The 20,368-nt window shown below is 34.8% G+C and overlaps 1 protein-coding gene and 2 long non-coding RNA genes across 9 annotated transcripts; 2 read left to right on the top strand and 1 right to left on the bottom strand.

The window, feature by feature from the left end:
* Positions 1–2,904: 2,904 nt before the first annotated feature.
* On the top strand, positions 2,905–18,921 carry LOC127870282 (uncharacterized). 3 transcript variants are annotated; one of them, XR_008044741.1, is made up of 4 exons: positions 2,905–3,075; positions 3,410–4,016; positions 4,203–5,161; positions 16,990–18,921. XR_008044741.1 is itself a non-coding variant. In XM_052412914.1 (4 exons), the coding sequence occupies exons 2-4, from the start codon at positions 4,250–4,252 to the stop codon at positions 17,474–17,476; spliced, it is 600 nt and encodes a 199-aa protein (XP_052268874.1). In that variant the 5' UTR covers positions 2,905–3,075; positions 3,410–4,249; the 3' UTR covers positions 17,477–18,921. The 3 variants fall into 3 exon arrangements, 1 of the variants encoding a protein (XP_052268874.1); XM_052412914.1 differs by having other exon boundaries at positions 3,410–4,278; positions 5,078–5,161; XR_008044742.1 differs by having other exon boundaries at positions 3,410–6,015.
* On the top strand, positions 6,534–7,419 carry LOC127870308 (uncharacterized). Of its 3 annotated transcripts, none has more exons than XR_008044754.1 (2): positions 6,534–6,850; positions 7,208–7,419. It is a non-coding gene; the product is annotated as an uncharacterized LOC127870308 (long non-coding RNA). The 3 variants fall into 3 exon arrangements; XR_008044757.1 differs by having other exon boundaries at positions 7,219–7,419; XR_008044751.1 differs by having other exon boundaries at positions 6,534–6,736; positions 7,219–7,419.
* On the bottom strand, positions 6,943–9,484 carry LOC127870297 (uncharacterized). Of its 3 annotated transcripts, none has more exons than XR_008044745.1 (4): positions 8,576–8,897; positions 8,285–8,380; positions 7,598–7,679; positions 6,943–7,306 (listed from the first exon to the last, which is right to left on the bottom strand). It is a non-coding gene; the product is annotated as an uncharacterized LOC127870297 (long non-coding RNA). The 3 variants fall into 3 exon arrangements; XR_008044748.1 differs by lacking the exon at positions 6,943–7,306 and adding an exon at positions 9,106–9,484 and having other exon boundaries at positions 7,327–7,679; positions 8,576–8,652; XR_008044744.1 differs by lacking the exon at positions 6,943–7,306 and having other exon boundaries at positions 7,327–7,679; positions 8,576–8,895.
* Positions 18,922–20,368: the final 1,447 nt, after the last annotated feature.

The following is a 20,368-nucleotide window of genomic DNA, read 5'->3' on the forward strand; positions in this document are numbered from 1 at the left end:
GTGCTTTTAAGGCATGCCCTTATCGTTTCCCGATAAGTCACTGGACATTCAATAAACACATTTTAACTCAGTTACTGTCCTCTTTCTTGACCGGTACGTCGATCTGCGATCTTTTCTAAACCCGATGTTAACGTGCTACTTTTAGTTGTGTCATAGGTTTGGGATTCACCTCTTCGCTGGTTCACTGTTTCTCGGTTGATTGTGTCATTGTTCGTTTGTGATTGTGCCATTTCAACACGTGTTCTTTTTAACTGTTTCACGCTATGTGGTATATCAGCTTTTTGGGTAGTAAGTGCTTTTTGACGATGCTGCGAAGCAGCTCGTCTAAGTTATCATACCATGAAAAAATTCTTCACAATGGCGACCTATGTAAAAGACCGAGCCAGTCCGATTGAGATAGCTCGATTTTTCTAATCGGCATGCCTCACTAATTATCATTGATAAAGGTATAGGAAGCTCAGCTATAAATTGGACAGCATATTCTGGGAAAAAGATTTAATAATAGTTTGAAAACGTTAATTTTAAATCAGTTATATTCAATCCATTATATGTTTATAGATCAATGAAACAACTATGCATTTTCTGTATTGTATTTGATATTTGTCGTGATTCAGTAAATAAATTGCGAATTAAAACGTGTATAATTAACTTTCAACGCGATCATGAGTGTAAAGAAAACGAATTATTTCGAACCTGCCATTTGTAAACGTTGTAGCGACTTTGGTATATAATAGTCGTATGATATCTGTGAAATTCGCTCTTATGCGTGCTTTCTCATTTTGCATATTTAATAAACTTTTCAAACAGAAATTACAGAGCCACATCAGTGCACATACTATGTTGGATAATTAATTCGTTTGTTGGATATTGTTTGCTGTTTTAAACACATATTAGGTCATATCGCGGAGATTAAGTTAACCTTACCATGTGTTCATGGGCGAACTCACGTATTCAATTGCTCTTACGACTATGTGCTCATACCTACTTTCGGGAATCATCATGAAATTATTGCCGTACTTAACGAACAAACATGCCTAAGCTTATTGAATTAGAGAAAAAAACAATAATCAAAAGAGAAAAAATATATGTTCATGCACATGGGCATGTGAAATCACATCACATAGCATCATTAACTTAGGAAAGGAAACAACGAACTATAAAGTTTGGTATTATATACATGTGAAATTAAAGAGCATGGTGTAATTAAAGAAAATGTCAAGTTTTCAATTTACATGCTGAAACGTAATGTAATAACCCACAAACGTTTAACTGTAACATAACGTTTTTTTAAAGATAAGAAGTACAGAAAATACACGTCGAATATCTTTTTAAAGATATTTCTTGTTATATTTGATCGATAATGTAACCCGCCTCCCAGTTTCGCTGAATGGATCAAGTTCCCCACGGGTACATGTGAAATTAAAGAGCATGGTGTAATTAAAGAAAATGTCAAGTTTTCAATTTACATGCTGAAACGTAATGTAATAACCCACAAACGTTTAACTGTAACATAACGTTTTTTTAAAGATAAGAAGTACAGAAAATACACGTCGAATATCTTTTTAAAGATATTTCTTGTTATATTTGATCGATAATGTAACCCGCCTCCCAGTTTCGCTGAATGGATCAAGTTCCCCACGGGTACTACTTCCCCGTGCCCCCCAATTTTTTTTTCGTACCCTACATTTTTCGTACCCAATTTTTTTCGTACCCATTTTTTTTTCGTACCAAATTTTTTGCTCGTTCCCAATTTTTTTTGCGTACCCAATTTTTTTTCCTACACAAATTTTTTTTCGTAACCAAATCTTTTTTCGTACCTAATTTTTTTTTTGCATAATTTGTGTACCCAAAATTTTCGTACCCATTTTTTTCCTACCCAAAATGTTCGTACCCACATACACAATTGTGGTGCTGTAGATAAACTTAAATAGATGCTTTTATATCAATCCTCTTCAAAAGCATCGTCACACCAGTATTGTCAGTACTTTGATTAGACACGCTCGGTAAAGTATTACAGGTAACCGTAAGCGCACTGTTTATGTGTGCGCTACACGGTCCACGCTTTTTGTCATACTTCTAGGTTTGTTTATATTTTAGTGGGCATTTTCCACGATTGGTTGTTTGCATTTTGTCTTGTGTTTTTAGGAATACTTCCTCATCTGCAGCCTCCTGATAATTGTCATCATTACTGTCACTCTCGCTACTGCTGTTAATAACAGTCTCGTATGGCGCTAACATGCGTTAGCTAATATAATACCGGTAGTACCGGTTCCTTCGTCTTACACCTCACGAGGCGTAAAGGGATCAACTGTAATTAAGAACTAAGAAACTTGTAAATTTAAATGTTATCTATTTTAAGTTTTCTCTACATTGATATGAACTTGCTATAGCGGTACCGGTCATTATCCTTATTCAGGATTGCATCAAGGAGCTTGACTCCAAAAAACAAACACGTCACCCTACAGACTGAGACGTAATCACGTCTCTCGTAGAAAAGACAACAATTATACAATAAACATATATCTCAACATCATATAACAAAATATACAATTGAATAATTGCAAAGCGTCCTCAACGTATTATTATAAACTAGTTTATCCAATTTACTTAAGTAAAATATATATTTAGATAATTTTAAATTAAAGGACAATAACTGGAATAAAAGAAGAAAACTTATCCTATTACATTAATAATAGCAACTTAAAAAGTACGATAAAAAAGAGATCTTCCGCAAAGTTTTGTAACATAAATACCGGTAAATATGCTCACTTACCTCAACCATTGCACATAGTACGTACAAGTTATTCAGCACAATATTCGTGGTGAGTGCACGATATCCTCGTGCAGCACAATATTCGTGGTGAGTGCACGATATCCTCGTGCACATTTTAAGCAAACCTTTTTGCACTATGAAGCAGAAATTGACCATCCGGACGTACCCTGTTCAGCAAGTAATAAAGAACATATTATTTTAGTGGCTTTACAATGTTTAAAGCCCCCAAATGTTTTGCAATCTGTCCAAGTGTTTCTTTTTTGGAATTATTATTAGCCTTGTGAATACTTCTGATGGACAAGGTATGTTTGATTCCAATAATTGTGTAGCAATAAATACACAATAGTGCTATTGTTTTTATCAAGCTTACATGTATGCATAACATATACAATTTTGTTTTCGTTTGTTTCGAATGTCAACAAAATCGGTTGGTACGGGTTTACTTGCATTAAGTACGTCCATGTCGTGCATAAACTTGTCACTATTGTATAACCTTTAAAATATTGTTTTCAGTACATCCGAATCCATTTATTTAGACAAACAACCTGAATTGGGGAATGGGAAAAGACGAAAAGAAAGTTTTAACCAAATATTGCCGATTTAATGGTATGATAACAATGCAGTGATTTGTTTCAGAGGATTGCGTCACAACTCATAAAAGAGAGGATGACGCCACCATCCGTACAGAAGATAGAATTACAAACAGTATTTAAAAAAAAAATGTCAACATTCGAATAACCGATGAACACGTCACAACACCTCCATTAACAGATAATGACGTACCTACACACAAACCTGGGGCCGACGTCTCGATCATTAATGCTGAGGATATCGCCACAGCCAATATAACGGTAGATGGAATCACAACCCCTTTTACAGAGGCAGACGAAACAACCCCTGAAATAGAGGGTAACGTCAAAATCCCTGTCTTCATAACGGATGACATCACAACTCTTCTCGCAGAGTTTGATGCCCCAACTAGTACTACAAAGGATGACATCATAAACCGTATAACACAAGGTAACGTCACAGCCCCTAACGTAGAGGATAACGTCAAAAATCCTTTTTCAACAGAGAATACCGTCACAATTGCAGAGGAAGACGTCACAATAAGTATAACAGAGGGAGATGTCACAACCCGTAGTACTGAAGATGACGTCAAAAACCATATTGCAGAGGACGACGTCGCGGACCGGAACATCGTGGAACTGCTGTTTTGTGCAGATGCCTCCGCCTATCGACAGTAAAAAGCTCCTTTCATACCAGATTTTGAAGATCACCTTTTATAATATCTTCAACATTTGAACTCATTATCATTTTCACATCTGTAAATTCTTAATACACTATGTTTATATAATACAACACTGGTAAACAAGAAAACAGCAGAAATACATTTTATAATTATATATATATATCACTGTATGTTTAGTTTCCTGGCCATGAAAGGCAACGATTCGGCAGCTGTGGTCGCCATCCATGAATATACAAGGGCCCTGGCTAATGAGGTCGTATGGCAGTTTCTAGTTGTGTTTCATAACAGTTGAAGGGTTCACGGTTTGGCTACAGATTCCATCAAAGTTTTAAAATGATTAAAAATGGTCAGATTTAGAAACAATACGTGTACAAGTAATTCTTTATTTTTTGTAGCTACACATTATATTGATATATGTAAATTAAAAAGTATTTATTTGTAAAAAATGAGAGGTTATAATGTCTATAAGGTGACAAACTGACAATGTCGTACCGAAAAGAAACTGTGATCTATCGAAATGTTTCTTTTTCAGCACAAGCAATCTACATAACAGTCCTTTACATATAAACAGTAAATAGTATAGCCATACAAATATGGCCGCACTCTGAATAATTTCTCATGACCAAAAACTGTTCAACTGCCATTGCTAGTTTCCAAGATGTTCCGATTTACTTTATTGAGCATCTTTATTAAAATGGTATTTTATTATTTTTCGGTAAAATTGATTTTATTGGGTTTATGTTTCATATGTATAACATTGTCAACAAAAACAAGGAACTATTGACATTCAGTAATTTATTTAAAGTACGTGTAGACGAATTCGAAGTTTAGTTTTAACGTTAAGTCAATGAATTCACGTACGATTTTATTAATTCATACTTAGTGGAAAACACCGATTTCAGTGTTAGCCTACCGGTATTTGAATATACTTTTTACATTTATTTGTGAAAAATTGACATTTTGCAAAAGTCCTGTTAAAGCAACTTAATGTGTCAAATTTACAAGGTTGTTACAGTTTGAAACCCTTTAATGTTCTTGTGTCTTGTATTCAGATTGACGTCGCATTTGGAGGAGTTTGCCAGGTCGATCCTACGTTCAACTTGTCCATTTTCCTGGTTGATACCATCATCGCTAAGGTTGTTACGTTTATAGTATGTTTTATCTATAAAACATGGGCGGCTGGGTTCCGGTCCCCTTTGTGGCGTGTTTTTACCACCCAATATGCCTTTCTGGAAATAATCTGTTCTATTTTTAGCTTTTTTTATGGCATTTTATAATAAATGCCCGTTTTCAATTAACAATATTGTGTTTGTTCATTCCTTCAAGTCATACGAGTCCGTCCGGTCTATGACCTTTTCATTACCACCGAGGACAATACATAAATAATATTTTATGCACACATAACAGAATTTATGTCATTGTACGCCTTCTTAATTGTTTAATTGTCTGTTACCATTATACTTATTCAAGCCTTATATTTAATTACTTGTATATAACCTCAGTGTGGTGTCACATGGGCTCTTTTGAACAATAAAATTCGGTCTTGGCCATTGTGGTGTAGCAGGAATGATTTTTACATTACAGTCTTATATAATTTAGTATTAAATCTAGTCTTTTCTATTTAGATTAACATTCTATTATCAGCCTACTATTGTTATACATTATAGATCTTATTCTGCAATTGTTTCCAGTTATTTAACTAAGGTTGTCTAAGCCTGTGTACATGGTGAATCATTCGTGCATTTTATTTAATACACAGGAGGGCTGTTTCACAACTAGAGTTAAACTTTACTATAAGCTATAAACCCTTTTAGTCTATATTGGATAATTTAAATATCTATTCAATGTATATATTACTTTTGTATGGTCCCTCTAACATTAGACAGTTGCCGCCTTTTTGTGCATGAGATTCCCATTCTTGTCTCTGCCAAAAGGGTATATAAGGCTTTGGATTTTTGAAATTGATGGCCGAGTTCAATAGACACCCAAGGTAACTTTTACCTAAGTGGAGAACTGAGCCTTCCCCTCCCCCTTTAATAGTAAATTGTTTTAAATAATTTGAAAGCTAAATTCATTTAATTAGGACTTGTCAAATAAGTTTAGATTATTTCATTAAATTAAGTATTTAAAGTATTTATAAAACAGTGATTATGTTTAACTTGTGTTTATATGGAACAACAGAGAATCTAAATAAAAATGTGTCTTGCATAAAGGTGTTTTGGTTGTAAACAGTATTTACGAAGGGAAACCGGTTACATTTTGGGGGCTCGTCCGATTCGTAAACTTGCATGTATACTGTTACATTTTGTGGCTAGTTCGGTCAATGCAAATCTTCATGTATATTATGTAAGGTCAATTTATCTCTGTTCTTTAAACATATGGAAAATTCATCGTGATAGTGAATAAAATTAATGCTATATTGTAAACTCGCAAACACAGTATACCTGTATATTGAATACATTGTCTGATAAGAGTACATGTACATCAATCGTAGGGCATATTGGTATCTCAATTTCCTCGTGTAGTGGGCAGTGTGTATTGCTTTTGAAAATTTTACATGCAGTTCACACTGGTTGTATCGTAGTCATCAGACCGTATCTGAAGTGATTTAGATAGTGTACATTGCATTACAAGGCATGAGTGTGAAAGACATTTACAAGTGGCTTTAATAAATTGTGGAATGATGTAGTTGTCAACACAAAGTTATTGTGGTAAAATAATTACAATTTTGAATCTTAATTGACATCATTTTATAACTTTTTATTCTTTCCAAATGAGTGAGTTAAAAGCATGGTGGATACCTATGGAACCATATCAAAAAGATGGTAAATCTATAAAATCAAATCCAGCCTATGATGACTCATTCTTGCTGGGTTCTTACATTGACCTTCCAACTTTAAGGTCAAAGTTCTAGCAATAACCACTGATTTTGAAAATTGACATAAACCCAGTAAAATTATACATTTTCTGATAGATATTAGTAAACCATTTCCAAATATGTATGGTTTGTCTATCTTACATTGTCTAAAGTAATGTTAGTGAATGCGGAAACATTGAAAAATCCCATGTGTAAAAATTGTCATTTTTCATTTTTTCAAAATAGTCAACCTGGGTGTATAATTTGTTTAAAATAATGATTTAAGAACACATTTTTTATCCAAACTTTTAATAATTCATTACAGATACATTTCAGCTATGTTAGATGTCCTTGCAATTGGATGGTCCGGCAGGATTCTGGTCTGAAACACGTTACCCCCCACCAACCCAGGACCCAAACATTCCTGAAATAGACAATACAAAGTTGATTTTTCTAAATTGCAAATGTGCATGTGATTCAATATCACAGTTGAAATAATGTACAACAAAACAAGAATAAATGTTCAAAAAACAAAAACTTATTTGGTTAGTATTTAAAAAAAAAACATTATCCAAAACATGTACAACTGCCCCACCCACCCAATACAAATGTGATACAACCTGGTATTTAAGAACATTTTCTAAGTAATATTATTTCTCTTAAACAAAGTTTTATTTATGAATTAGCAGTTAAATTGAACAGGAAAAACACTTACGGTTGAATATGCAGCCAGTAATCTGAATTCTTATCCAAAATTCTGATATGTCGGTTGATTAGGAATGGCAGCACCAGGAATTCTAAAAGATCGACATTGCATTGCTAAATTAAATCTTATATACTTTTGTAAGATGAAACAGAAACACTATTTGTTAGAATAGTTTAACACACACCTATTCAAAAAAAGATAAACATATAATAAAATAATTAAAAAAATATTATAATAATTACTGTAAGAAGTTTCGAACTCATAATAGGCGAATGTATGTAACAGCTCAATATCTTTAAACAACTTCTTGGATTTAGTAAATCATTGTCGATACATTAATTAAGAGCTTGTTTTCTTCATGAAAGGAACTCCAAAGATGCTGAAATATAATAGTGCACTGCATGCAAATATTAATTAAGTGATACTGACAAACTGAAAGAACAGAACATTTAACCGCAAATGTTTTCTACAAGCTTTTACTGATTCAATGTTTCTTTTTTCAAAGTTTGCTAAAAAATCATGCTGAGATCAAAATTAGCCAATTGTAAGGGCATTTAATATTTCATCCATTTAAGTAATCTTTTTAATGTAGCGCCATATGATGAAATAACTGGAATTCCTTTGCCAACTGAAGTAATTTCCAATTTAATTTTAATAGTAATATTAAAATTAATAATAAGATGCAGTCACACATACTGTTTGTCAAAAAGGCTGTTGAACAACTGATCTTTCACTGGAATATTCCTGTCAACCAAAAGGTGAAGGTGGTTGTGTCTCGTCAGAGTCCGATATCTATGCAAATGAACAGACACAAACATATTTTTGTCATCATACTTACAAAGTACATTTCCAACAATAATATTATTTCTTACAGTAGGGGCATGTGTATATTCTGTATTATTAAATAATTAAGTTTAAATTCAGGATATAATTGTTAACCATCAAATTCAATGTCTTCAACATGCAACTGCTTAAAATGTTACTTACCACAATGTAACTGTGCTCATGTATTTGTGAAATCCCATCATAATCACTGTCCAATAGATCTTTGTCAGTCATGTTCTCTATAAAATAACAAGTAAATAAAATAGAATTTCAATACCGGTATGCACAAAACCTGCGACACATAATAACCGAGTCTTAGCATTGCATCCTCAATTTTGCAAAGGTTAATTCTAGAACCTAACCTTTATATATAATAATATCCATTTATTTTTTGTATATTAATCATGTAAATGAAATAAGAACTGAAATTAATTATAGCAGTTTTAACACGTTAACAAAACTAATAATGAGATGGTGTGCGAATTATAATGCTCCCTAAATGTATACTCAACTTAAAACTAATAACGTAACTTAGCTTTTAAGTTTATGATTATGATCAATCACAGAAGTTACATTTTACATTTGTTACAAATGAAGACAAGTCCGGTACGACATGGCGCGGGTACGATCTGGAACAGATTTTCTTTGACATAATTAACACAATAATTTAGGTGATTTAAGTGAATTCATACCTGCAACGATACCAAATGAGACGATTTCTCTTCCTGCCAAACAAATACTGTGTTTATCGTACCGATATCCGTAAAACTGCTCAAAAGATCGCTCCCGAATTCACCGTAACAACAATGTAATAATTCCGCGTAAAGGGGAGTAACTCTACTGCACAGGAATAGTGGTGTTGGAAATAAATAAATATATATTATTTCACGCGCATATACCTGATTCAAATGGTTAGAATTTATTAAAAAACACAATAATTGATTTATTAAAAGCTAAATTTCAAGTGAATCTGCCTTCTTTCTGCAAAATATTGGCCTTCGAATTTTTTACTTTCACTTTTGAGCAATGATTTTTTATTTTCCGGTCATGGCAAGGTCAGATACTGCTTATTTGGACATCTCCCACATATGCAAATTTTTCATTTGGATTACTTCTTTCATGCTCGTAGTGAAGCGTTAAAAACACCCCACATTTTTCGGTCAACTTTTTGCCTGAACACCGATTGCGCAATAATTTGCATAGCAGGTGCGTGGTTATTGCTAGTGACTCAAACAAAGCATGTGATGACACAAACAAAAGAACAATGACACAACCTGTAACAAATCGCAGTGACTTTAATCAAGATCTGTCACACATGGCTACAACTGAGACAAACTTTGATAGAAACATTCGCATCATGGCACAAGGGGGACAACCTTTCATAGAGATATGGCATATCACGACACAAAGGGGCCAGCCTCGAACAGAGGCACAGAACATCATGGCACAAGGGGGACAACTTTTGATAGAGATATGGCATATCATGACACAAGGGGGCAAGCCTTGAATAGAGGCACAGAATATCATGACACAAGGGGGACAACCTTTCATAGAGATATGGCATATCACAACACAAAGGGGCCAGCCTCGAACAGAGGCACAGAACATCATGGCACAAGGGGGACAACCTTTGATAGAGATATGGCATATCATATCACAAGGGGGCGGCCAGCCTTGAAAAGAGGCACAGAATATCATGACACAAGGGAACCAGCCTTGAATAGAGGCACAGAACATCATGACACAAGGGGGACAACCTTTGATAGAGACATGGCATACCATGACACAAGGGGGGCAACTCGCTTTGATACATCGGTTAATGTCAAACAGGAACGCACACACACTCCTATGAGCATGGACAATACATGCAAACCTCATAACAATATGAAAAATCACTTTGCAAATTACAGACCGGAATCATTGCACCATCAATTGCAATTTGACTTGGCATACACATCCCCAGATGCAAAGAATGACCAAGTTCAACATCAATCAAATAGGAACTGTCATATTGTGCATACGCCACATAGGTCTGTGTATGATGGCAATTTAGAACAAAGGCATAACATTTTGCCTGGAAATGTACAACACAATGATGAACACTTCTGTATTGATGGATATGACAAACATGGGAACACGTCTTCAAACATAAACAGGAATAGGCAAAATTTTCCCACCTCATATAGACCCACAACAAATATCTCCATAGAACAGAACAAACCGTCTGCTTGTAACTATGACAATGTCCTACCAACCTCAACATGTCATTTTGCTGATGATAGTAGATATCTACCAAGGGATATGTACAGACATGCCCCTGTAGAGACAAACGATAGTAGACCTTACGGTTCAATTGCATTTAAACCCAATATGGCTCAAAATCGACTGATTTAACAAAGGCAAGACTCAGTCTCACATAAAGCGATCAATGCGAAAGGCTAAAGAACCAGAAAAATTTGATGGTCAAAGTGCAGATTGGCGTGACTATATTGTGCATTTTGAGAATGTTGCACATTGGAACGATTGGGACAACTTAGAAAAGGCACAGCAGTTAATCATGAGTCTGAAGGGAAATGCTCAGAAATTGTTAAGTGATTTGCAACCTTCTCAGATGAACAATTACAGCTATTTGCTTGAGGTGTTGGGTCGTAGGTTAAGTCCAATAGAAAGAGAAACAGCATATAGGTGCGAGTTTCGAAACAGACGTCAAAAGAAAACTGAGTTTGCTGCAGTTTTTGGCTATGCTTTGCAAAAGCTTTGCTTACATGCCTATCCAACAGTTCACTCAGAAGCTAGAGAGATTTATGTTATGGATTAGTTCATAAACGGTCTGAATCGACCGGAGGTCCGTAGTCATGTTCAATACAGACACCTTATTACGATAGATACAGCAATTGCATTGGCCATAGAATTAGAGGCATTTGAGGGCTCCCAGTGTATTCTAAGAAAACCCAGATTTGATGATGAAATTCCTAGAGTAGAGTGTCATACAATCAATGAAACCAAATCTAGTGATATTACCCTCAATGAAATAGCGGAATTGATAAAATCTCTGAGTCATTCTATCAATCGCAGTAGGAGCAGGTCAAATAGTCGAGAAAGGCCAAAGAATGTCGAATGTTTTAAGTGTCATGAGAGAGGTCATATTGCGCCATCTTGTCCAAAGAATATGTCGGAAAACTAGCTACGACTGAAGTTGTGCCCGAAATTTCAGTCCTTGAGACTTCTGAGAGTCATGGGCAGCAAAACATTGTCTTGAATTCAATCAGAAAGCGATCTTGTTTATTTGCCAAAATATCATCAAATGGTTATAATTTCCAAGCTCTTATTGACAGTGGATCAGTTGTTAGTATCCTTTCTGTTACTGTAGCTACAAAGTTGGGTATCTATTTGGATATGCTAAAAAGGGTAAATCATACCCTCACAGCAGCAAATGGTGGTAGTTTAGAGATTTTAGGGAAGACAAAACTTGATTTCGAAATAGACAATGAGTTGTTTTCATATGAATTCTTGGTGGCTGAATTGGATGAAATTAGTGCAATTCTTGGTGAGGATTTCTTAGAAGAATTTGATGTTAGTTTGAAATTTGGAAAAGCTGTAATGCAGATAGGAAAACATAAAATAATGCTAATGAGATATGAAAATAACAAAGTTGCTAGGATAAGACTGAGTGATTCCGCTACAATACCAGCAGAATCGGAATTGACAATTGAAGCAAAGGTTGATGGTTTATTTATAGAAAATCAAGGAATAGTTGAGCCTTATAAACTTGTTCAGAAAAGAGGTTTACTGATGGCAAAAGCAGTAGTAGATTCAAATCAAAGTACAATACCCATAACATTAGTAAATCTTACAAGCAAAAATGTTACAATAGAGAAAAACTTAACGGTTGCTTCTCTTCAACCTGTCTGCTCTGTAACCGAAGTAAAAGGTGAGGCTGACTCCCAGAACCAGAATGAAATACCAGATCATTTAAAACCATTGCTAGCAGAGTCTTCTGAAACCTTCAATCATCACGAACAGATTCAATTGAAATCACTTTTATGCGAATATATTGATATTTTTACTGATGACACCGGAAAGGTCACACAAACAGACTTAGTTGAACACTCCATTGATGTAGGCGACATGAGACCAACCTAAATTCCACCTAGGCGGGTACCTATTACTCAGAGACATATTGTAGAAACAGAAATCCAGAAAATGTTTGATCAAGATATCATAGAACCTAGTCATAGCGCATGGGCTTCCCCAATTGTTTTAGTCAAAAAGAAGGATAACTCTATACGTTTTTTGCATAGATTACAGAAAATTAAATGCTGTTACTAGAAAGGATGCATATCCTCTTCCAAAAATCAGCGAGGCACTTGATACACTTTCAGGAGCAAAATTCTTTTGTACTTTAGATTTGACAAGTGGGTACTGGCAAGTCAAAATGTCTTATAAGCATAAACACTTGACCGCATTCAGTTCACACTGCGGACTGTACCATTTCAAGGTCAAGCCATTCGGACTTTGTAACGCGCCTTCTTGCTTCGAAAGATTAATCGAATTGGTGTTGCGAGGCATGCAATGGAAACAATGTCTGTGCTATTTAGATGATATTTTTGTCATTGGTAATACATTCGAGAGCACATTACAAAATCTTCTCCAAGTCTTTAGCAGATTTCGCTATGCAAATCTGAAACTGAAACCAAACAAATGTAAATTGTTTCAAAAGCAAGTTGAATACCTTGGTCATATTGTTTCTGAGAAAGGGATCTCATGTAATCCCTCCAAAATCGAAGCTGTTCAATCTTGGCCAATTCCACAAAACAAAACTGAAGTTAAAAGCTTTCTTGGACTTCTCAGTTACTATCGCAAGTTCATTCCTGATTTCGCTAAGTTAGCTGCTCCAATAACTGAGTTGACGCAAAAACGAAGAAAATTTGTCTGGTCAGATACTTGTCAAACCACTTTTGAAGACCTGAAAACAATGTTAATTTCTCCCCCAGTTTTAGGTTTCCCTGATACTACAGGAACATTTGTACTAGATACGGATGGTTGTCAAACTGGTATCGGTGCAGTTTTGTCTCAAATTCAAAATGGGGAAGAAAGGGTAATTGCTTATGCAAGTAGGTCATTGAACAAATCACAACAAAAATATTGTACTACACTAATAGAGTTGTTAGCTGTGGTGACATTTGTGAAACAATTTCGACATTATTTGTGGGGTCGCAAATTTCTTGTAAGGACCGACCATGCATCTTTAACATGGTTAAAAAAATAAGGAACCGGAATGCATGTTGGCACGTTGGCTCACAGTACTTGATACCTATGATTTTGAAGTTCAATATAGGAAAGGATCTTTGCATAGCAATGCAGATGCCATGTCGCGCATTCCCAGGAAATGTAAAAGAGATACCTGTCCAGACTGTCATGCAACATGTGATGTTGACTGTGAAAAAGGCACTACTTTTACTGACACAGTTTCTGCACAGAAAATGTTTGTTAGACAAATAAGTCATCCTGATAGTTCTGACCCCGAAGAACAAAACCAGTCTAATTGGTTACCAATCTGGTCATTAGAGGAACTATCCAATCTTCAGAGTCAAGATTCTGACATAGCTATTGTAATTGACTTAAAGAAAAGATTTGACCTTAAACCTGGTAAATCTGTCATTGTTAGATTTTCATAAATTGTTAGAACTTTGTGGAGTTTGTGGGATAGCTTACAGTTCAAAGGCAATGTTTTGTATAGAGTAGACGGTAATAACGAACGTTTGATCTTGCCGCAGATGCTTAGGCCTGAGATTCTCGATTCTTTGCACAAAAACAGAACTGCAGGACATTTGGGTAGTGATAGAACTATTGCTCGTATCAGACAAAGATTTTATTTGCCAAATTTGAATGCTGACATACGACGCTGGGTCGCTGAGTGTGAAACTTGTGAAAGGCGCAAACCTGGGCCTGGTATGGGTAAATCTCCTTTGAAACAGGACATATCTTACCAACCATTAGATAGGATAGCCATAGACATAATGGGTCCCTTACCTACAACAACCAATGGTATGACATATATTATGGTAGTCAGTGATTATTTCACGAAATACACAGAGGCATATCCTTTGCCTGATCATACAGCCATTACAGTAGCTGACAGGCTGGTTACAAATTTCATATGTAGATTCGGAGTTCCTTCTATCATACATACAGATCAAGGTCCAGAGTTTGAGTCCCATCTATTTGCACATACTTGTAAATTACTGGGCATTGAAAAAACCAGAACAGTTCCATACAATCCAAAATCAGATGGAATGGTAGAGAGACATAATAGAACAATTCAATCACTTCTGGCAATGTTTGTGAATGAAACTAGAAATGACTGGGATGACCATTTACCTTTCATAATGTTGGCTTATCGCTCATCTGTTCATGAGAGCACTAAATGTTCACCAAATTTACTTATGTTTGGTAGAGAATTAATGCTGCCTACTGACATTATGTATAGTACAAGAGAAAGTCCCAGCAACTTTACTTGTCCTTCACAGTATGTGGAATGGCTCCGAAATGCAATGAAAAATGCCTATGAACAGGTTGCTGAAAACCTACAGCGAGCAGCTGAAAGACAAAATAACGCATATGCCAGGGGTTTAAAACCCAGAACATTTCAAGAAAATGACATGGTATGGGGCTGGTATCCACCAAATGCAAAAGTAAAATTAGGTTTAGGGTGGGTAGGGCCATACCAAGTATCGAGAAAGGTAACTGATGTCACCTATCAGATCCAACATGTCCATTCCAAGAAAATACTGGTGGTCCATGTAGATCAATTAAAACCTTGTCTTTCTCCAAGTCCAACCCATGATATGGAGTTAAGTTCTGTGGAAAATGAGGAGGAGGTACATCCTAATGATTCTATGGAGATTCTAGAATCAGATACACAGAAAGTTGATGATGATGAAAGGATAGAAAATCCTTATATTACCAGAGCAGGGAGAATAGTTAAGCCAAAGAAAATATTTTCTCACTAGTTTCAGAAAATTTAGGCTAAAGTAAATAGCTTTCCTTAGTTTAACAAATAGTGTATATAAGAAATGGTGTATATAATGCCATTATTATATTGTCTTTAAATTTCTAAGTTAATTAGAAATAATGATGGCATATTTCTTGTTTATACAAGGAGAGATTAATTATCTATTTCAGACTTGTTCATCTGTTGATACATGTCGGTTTGATTGGTGAAACATATTTTTGTATTGATTTAATAATTATTTGGTTGACAATAAGTTGCATTGCGTGGTCTTTCTGTGCATAGTCAATATATTGTAGCTTGTAATTGCATTTAAAGTTAGAATGTTACACCGATAACTTCCATTAGATGCAGTTATTTGATTGTAGGGGTCAAAAGGTTATATAAATTACCTTAACCTAATTATAATTACGGTATAAAGGTAGTAGCTTGTAAATTGCACTTCGTATTTGTATTAGTTATTTCTCGACTATTTGCTTGTAGATAGTTTTGACATTGTATCTGTTAACCTAAATGGATTCATTGGTTCACAGATTTAAAGTTGTAGTGTTGTTGATTGTCGTAAAATGTTTATGCTAGGGAGAATATAAATTATCTTCTACATATTTTGTTGGTAGTTACGTAGTTGTTAATTTGCTTACACATTTTTACAAGAGAATTTCACTTGTAGAAGTTAAGACAGCAGTAAAAATATGCAAGATTTATTTAGAATTTTAGAAAATGGTTAGTTGAATGTTTATCATTTATTAAAGTAATCAAAACACGTTTCTTTTACAAAAAAAGTTAAAAACAAAATAACAACACATTTTCAAAGTTTGATTGATCGAACACAATTTGAACAGTACTCATATTTGAAAAAAAAATTGACAAGCCCTACCTATCATTTAGAATGGCATAGTGTATTAAATGGTAAAATGAAATTCTACTGAGGTCATTTCAAACAGTATTCTAATTATTTAAGATTAACAAATGTTGTAATCACATATAACATTTAGGGCAAATTAATATGGTGTTTCTATCAACATATTTTATGGCGTTGTGGTGCTGTGTGGTACGGACTTTTTTTTGTTAAGAAGGGAATATACTTTGATTGATAGAATGATATTATTTCCTTTCAAGCCCAAGAGTACATTTCTCTAACATGCCTAGGACTTTAAGGTCCAACTATGGAAATTATCCTGAATATTTACAATTGTCCAGCTCAGGAAACCTAATAGCTGTACTCCTCCATTAATTATGTTCATATAAAATTTATATTCTGTAAAGATATTTTGGGATGCTTATTATATTTATCATTTTAAACTTGAAAAGCTTAAGTTAGCACTGTAAATCTTTAATCTCCGATAAACGCTTCTTATAAGGGACATGTCGTGCGTATGTGTTTTATAAAGGGATGGTTATCTCTTTTTAATAATATGACCAAAGTATTGCCTAGAATTTATTCTACAATGGGAGCCAGCTCAGAGGTTTACATGCTCCCAGGCTGAGAGATAATTTGGGTTGATCAGAGAATAAAGTTTATGTTTTAACTTAATGTATTTATATAATTCTTGTATATTTACAGATTTGCAATGTCGCTAGATATTCTAGACGGGGTCGAAGAGGAAGTTTCGCTCTTCAATCATGAAGAAAGGCCAAACTGGCCTATGACACCAACGAAGTGTACTTTGTGCGATGCCGGTCCGTACAAATGTCACAGTTCATACCAGAGGCACTGGGCCATGAAGCACAGTGCAACTGTGACTATTTTTCAATGCTCCTTGTCCTTGTGTACTAAGAAGTTTGGAAGACGGAAGGACGGTGTCGCGCATCTAAAGAAAGTGCATAAATATCCGGGTAAGCTGGCATCCAAGACCATCCCAAACATCCATTATATGGATCCTAAGGGCGTCCTATCTTATCAGGTAGATCATAGGCAACGGCTGCGCCAGAAGAGGAAGCAGACAGAGGTGGCCCCAGACCTAACCACCGAGCGAGCCGATTGTCGGGATGAAGAAACCACCTTTGATGAAGAGGGAAACGTTACAGGGAAAAAATTCAAGACAACTTAAAGAACAATATTTAAATTAAAACATCGGTGGGAATTATGAACAGTGAACAGTTTTGAAATGTTGATTTAAAAATATATATATAATGGAATTTTCATGAAATAATGATATCTAAAGTTTTTAAAATGTGTTTAAAATGTTAATGATATTTTACTGAAATTACTTGTGTGATATTGATGTTAAAAATGTTTTTTTTTATTTTACTGGAAGTACAATTGTTATAATGGTATTAAGCAAGAAAAACTTAAAGCTTTCTTTTAAATTCACAAGTAAACCCACATTTGTTCTGTTATAATCTGTATTTGTTCAAGCGACAAGTCTTTTTTTTTCTTCATTTATATTCCTGCTTTCTTTGGTATTGATAAAATTAATAAATTAACTGTAGTCTTAAGGTAGGGGAAGTGTAGCAGGAATGATTTTTACATTACAGTCTTATATAATTTAGTATTAAAACTAGTCTTTACTATTTAGATTAACATTCTATTATCAGCCTACTATTGTTATACATTATAGATCTTATTCTGCAATTGTTTCCAGTTATTGAACTAAGGTTGTCTAAGCCTGTGTACATGTTGAATCACTCGTGCATTTTATTTAATACACAGGAGGGCTGATTCACAACTAGAGTTAAACTTTACTATAAGCTATAAACCCTTTTAGTCTATATTGGATAATTTAAATATCTATTCAATGTATAGATTACTTTTGTATGGTCCCTCTAACATTAGACAGTTGCCGCCTTTTTGTGCATGAGATTCCCATGCTTGTCTCTGCCAAAAGGGTATATAAGGCTTTGGATTTTTGAAATTGATGGCCGAGTTAAAGAGACACCCAATGTAACTTTTACCTAAGTCGAGAACGGAGCCTTCCCCTCCCCTTAAAATAGTAAATTGTTTTAAATAATTAGAAAGCTAAATTCATTTAATTAGGACTTGTCAAATAAGTTTAGATTATTTCATTAAATTAAGTAATTAAAGTATTTATAAAACAGTGATTATGTTTAACTTGTGTTTATATGGAACAACAGAGAATCTAAATAAAAATGTGTCTTCATAAAGGTGTTTTGGTTGTAAACAGTATTTACGAAGCGAAACCGGTTACAGTGGCCCTGTGTTCCTTCCAGACTGTGACGTGGTAATCCAGTATGGTCAAAATTAACAACCCACCTCCACCCCTTCTCCGCCATAAGGTTTTGACTCCCGTACTATGTATGTTTTTACCTGTGTGTAAAACACATTTGTATATTATTTTACTGTTATAAGCATCAAATATTTTTCTTTTATACTTATTTTTACCGCCGTCATCACACTCAACTTCACAAATTCATGTTTTGTATGTGTATATGCGTTGAGTGTTTTTACCACCCATTATGCCTTTCTGGAAAGAATCTGTTCTATTTTTATCTTTTTGATGGCATGTTATAATAAATGCCCGTTTTCAATCAACAATATTGTGTTTGTTGATTCCTTCAAGTCATACGAGTCCGTCCGGTTTATGACCTTTTCATTACCACCGATGACAATACAGAAAAGGGGGCATTACTTTTAACGTCTGTTGGTTTCATGTCATCACGATGGTTTGCAAGTCATGCATTGATGTCGTAGCAAATAATCTACATGAATGTACATGTAGTTGCCGTAACAGACGGTAACTGAAACAAAGCTCTATAATGTTCATACCATTGTAAGTATTATATAAAGGATGCATCAAACTGTAATGTATAGAACACAAAAGGTGCAGTTTACTTACACTTTTTAATCACTTTAATTTAAAACGGACACAAACAGCAACACAATACTAATTGTTCAATCACAAACATTAATGTATTTCATGCAATAATCAAAATGTTTGCTATTTCATTTTCCAGAGGCATTACAGATAGCTTTTTTATGTAGATAAAACAATATAACGGTCTTTCTTACAACTAGTTTGTACGTTAAGTTTCTGTATATACATAGCTAACTTGATAGTTCATTATATGTAGATGGACCATATTGCTGTGAACACTGTAGCCCCAAATTCATTTCTGATACTTACGACGCTTGGACATTAACATGTGCGCATGAACATTTGATTCGCACGTAACGTTTTGGAATTCATTTTTGAGTGCCCTGTCTGTGAAGGCGCATGTTGATTGTGAGTAATGCTGGGGTTTATATGAGGTTAGGCTAGCCCTCAATCCGGGTAAACCGCGATGCTTAAAGAATGCATTACACCGTTGGAAGGCGTTGCTTCCAGATTTAATAATGGTATTTTTATAGTTTTTGTTTTGTTGTAAAGGAGCAGATAACAAGAGTTTCTCTCTTGAAACAGTTTATGGGTTTCATTGATTTCTATATTTAATAAACTGTTTGCATCGACCTATAAGCAACGGTTTGGAGTAAAAATGACCGCCCGTCAGAGTGTAAAAAGCATATATAATTTATTATCAATTCAGAGTGATAAAGACGCGTCATGGTCGAGGGACAGCCAGGCGACAGTCAATAACGTGACCTACATAGACAATAAACGGAAACCCCTGGATTTATTTTTGGAATGGCGTCTCGTCAACTTCTGGATTTTCCGACTTCTACCGCCGCACGATCATGCCATGGCTATCACAATGTACGGTCATTGACAGTTATTAAATGAAACTAAATTGGTATGACAAACGAAGGGTAATTGAACCATGATATTATTGTATTCGAGTTTACGCTTTGTAAGTTGATCGGGGAGCGATAGAAAATGAATGCCGTTGTATTCGTTGTCGCTTTTTTGGGGGGGGGGGGGATTGTCTAAACGCATTTCTATTTATTTCGGTATTTCTTTGTTTTATTGACACCTACTAACCAAAGCCTTAAAACAATTATTGGAATATTACCTATCACCCATCGTACAGCGGAAAAGGTAACGGCT

Source organism: Dreissena polymorpha, chromosome 1, assembly GCF_020536995.1.
Source record: "Dreissena polymorpha isolate Duluth1 chromosome 1, UMN_Dpol_1.0, whole genome shotgun sequence".
Taxonomy (NCBI): domain Eukaryota; kingdom Metazoa; phylum Mollusca; class Bivalvia; order Myida; family Dreissenidae; genus Dreissena; species Dreissena polymorpha.

Excerpts from the sequence above, each read along its gene's own strand:
- LOC127870282 (XM_052412914.1), top strand. The coding sequence starts at position 4,250 with ATGAATATACAAGGGCCCTGGCTAATGAG. Across the intron at positions 4,279-5,077 it reads CAAGGGCCCTGGCTAATGAG|ATTGACGTCGCATTTGGAGG; the intron begins GTCGTATGGCAG and ends TCTTGTATTCAG. Across the intron at positions 5,162-16,989 it reads TTGATACCATCATCGCTAAG|ATTTGCAATGTCGCTAGATA; the intron begins GTTGTTACGTTT and ends GTATATTTACAG.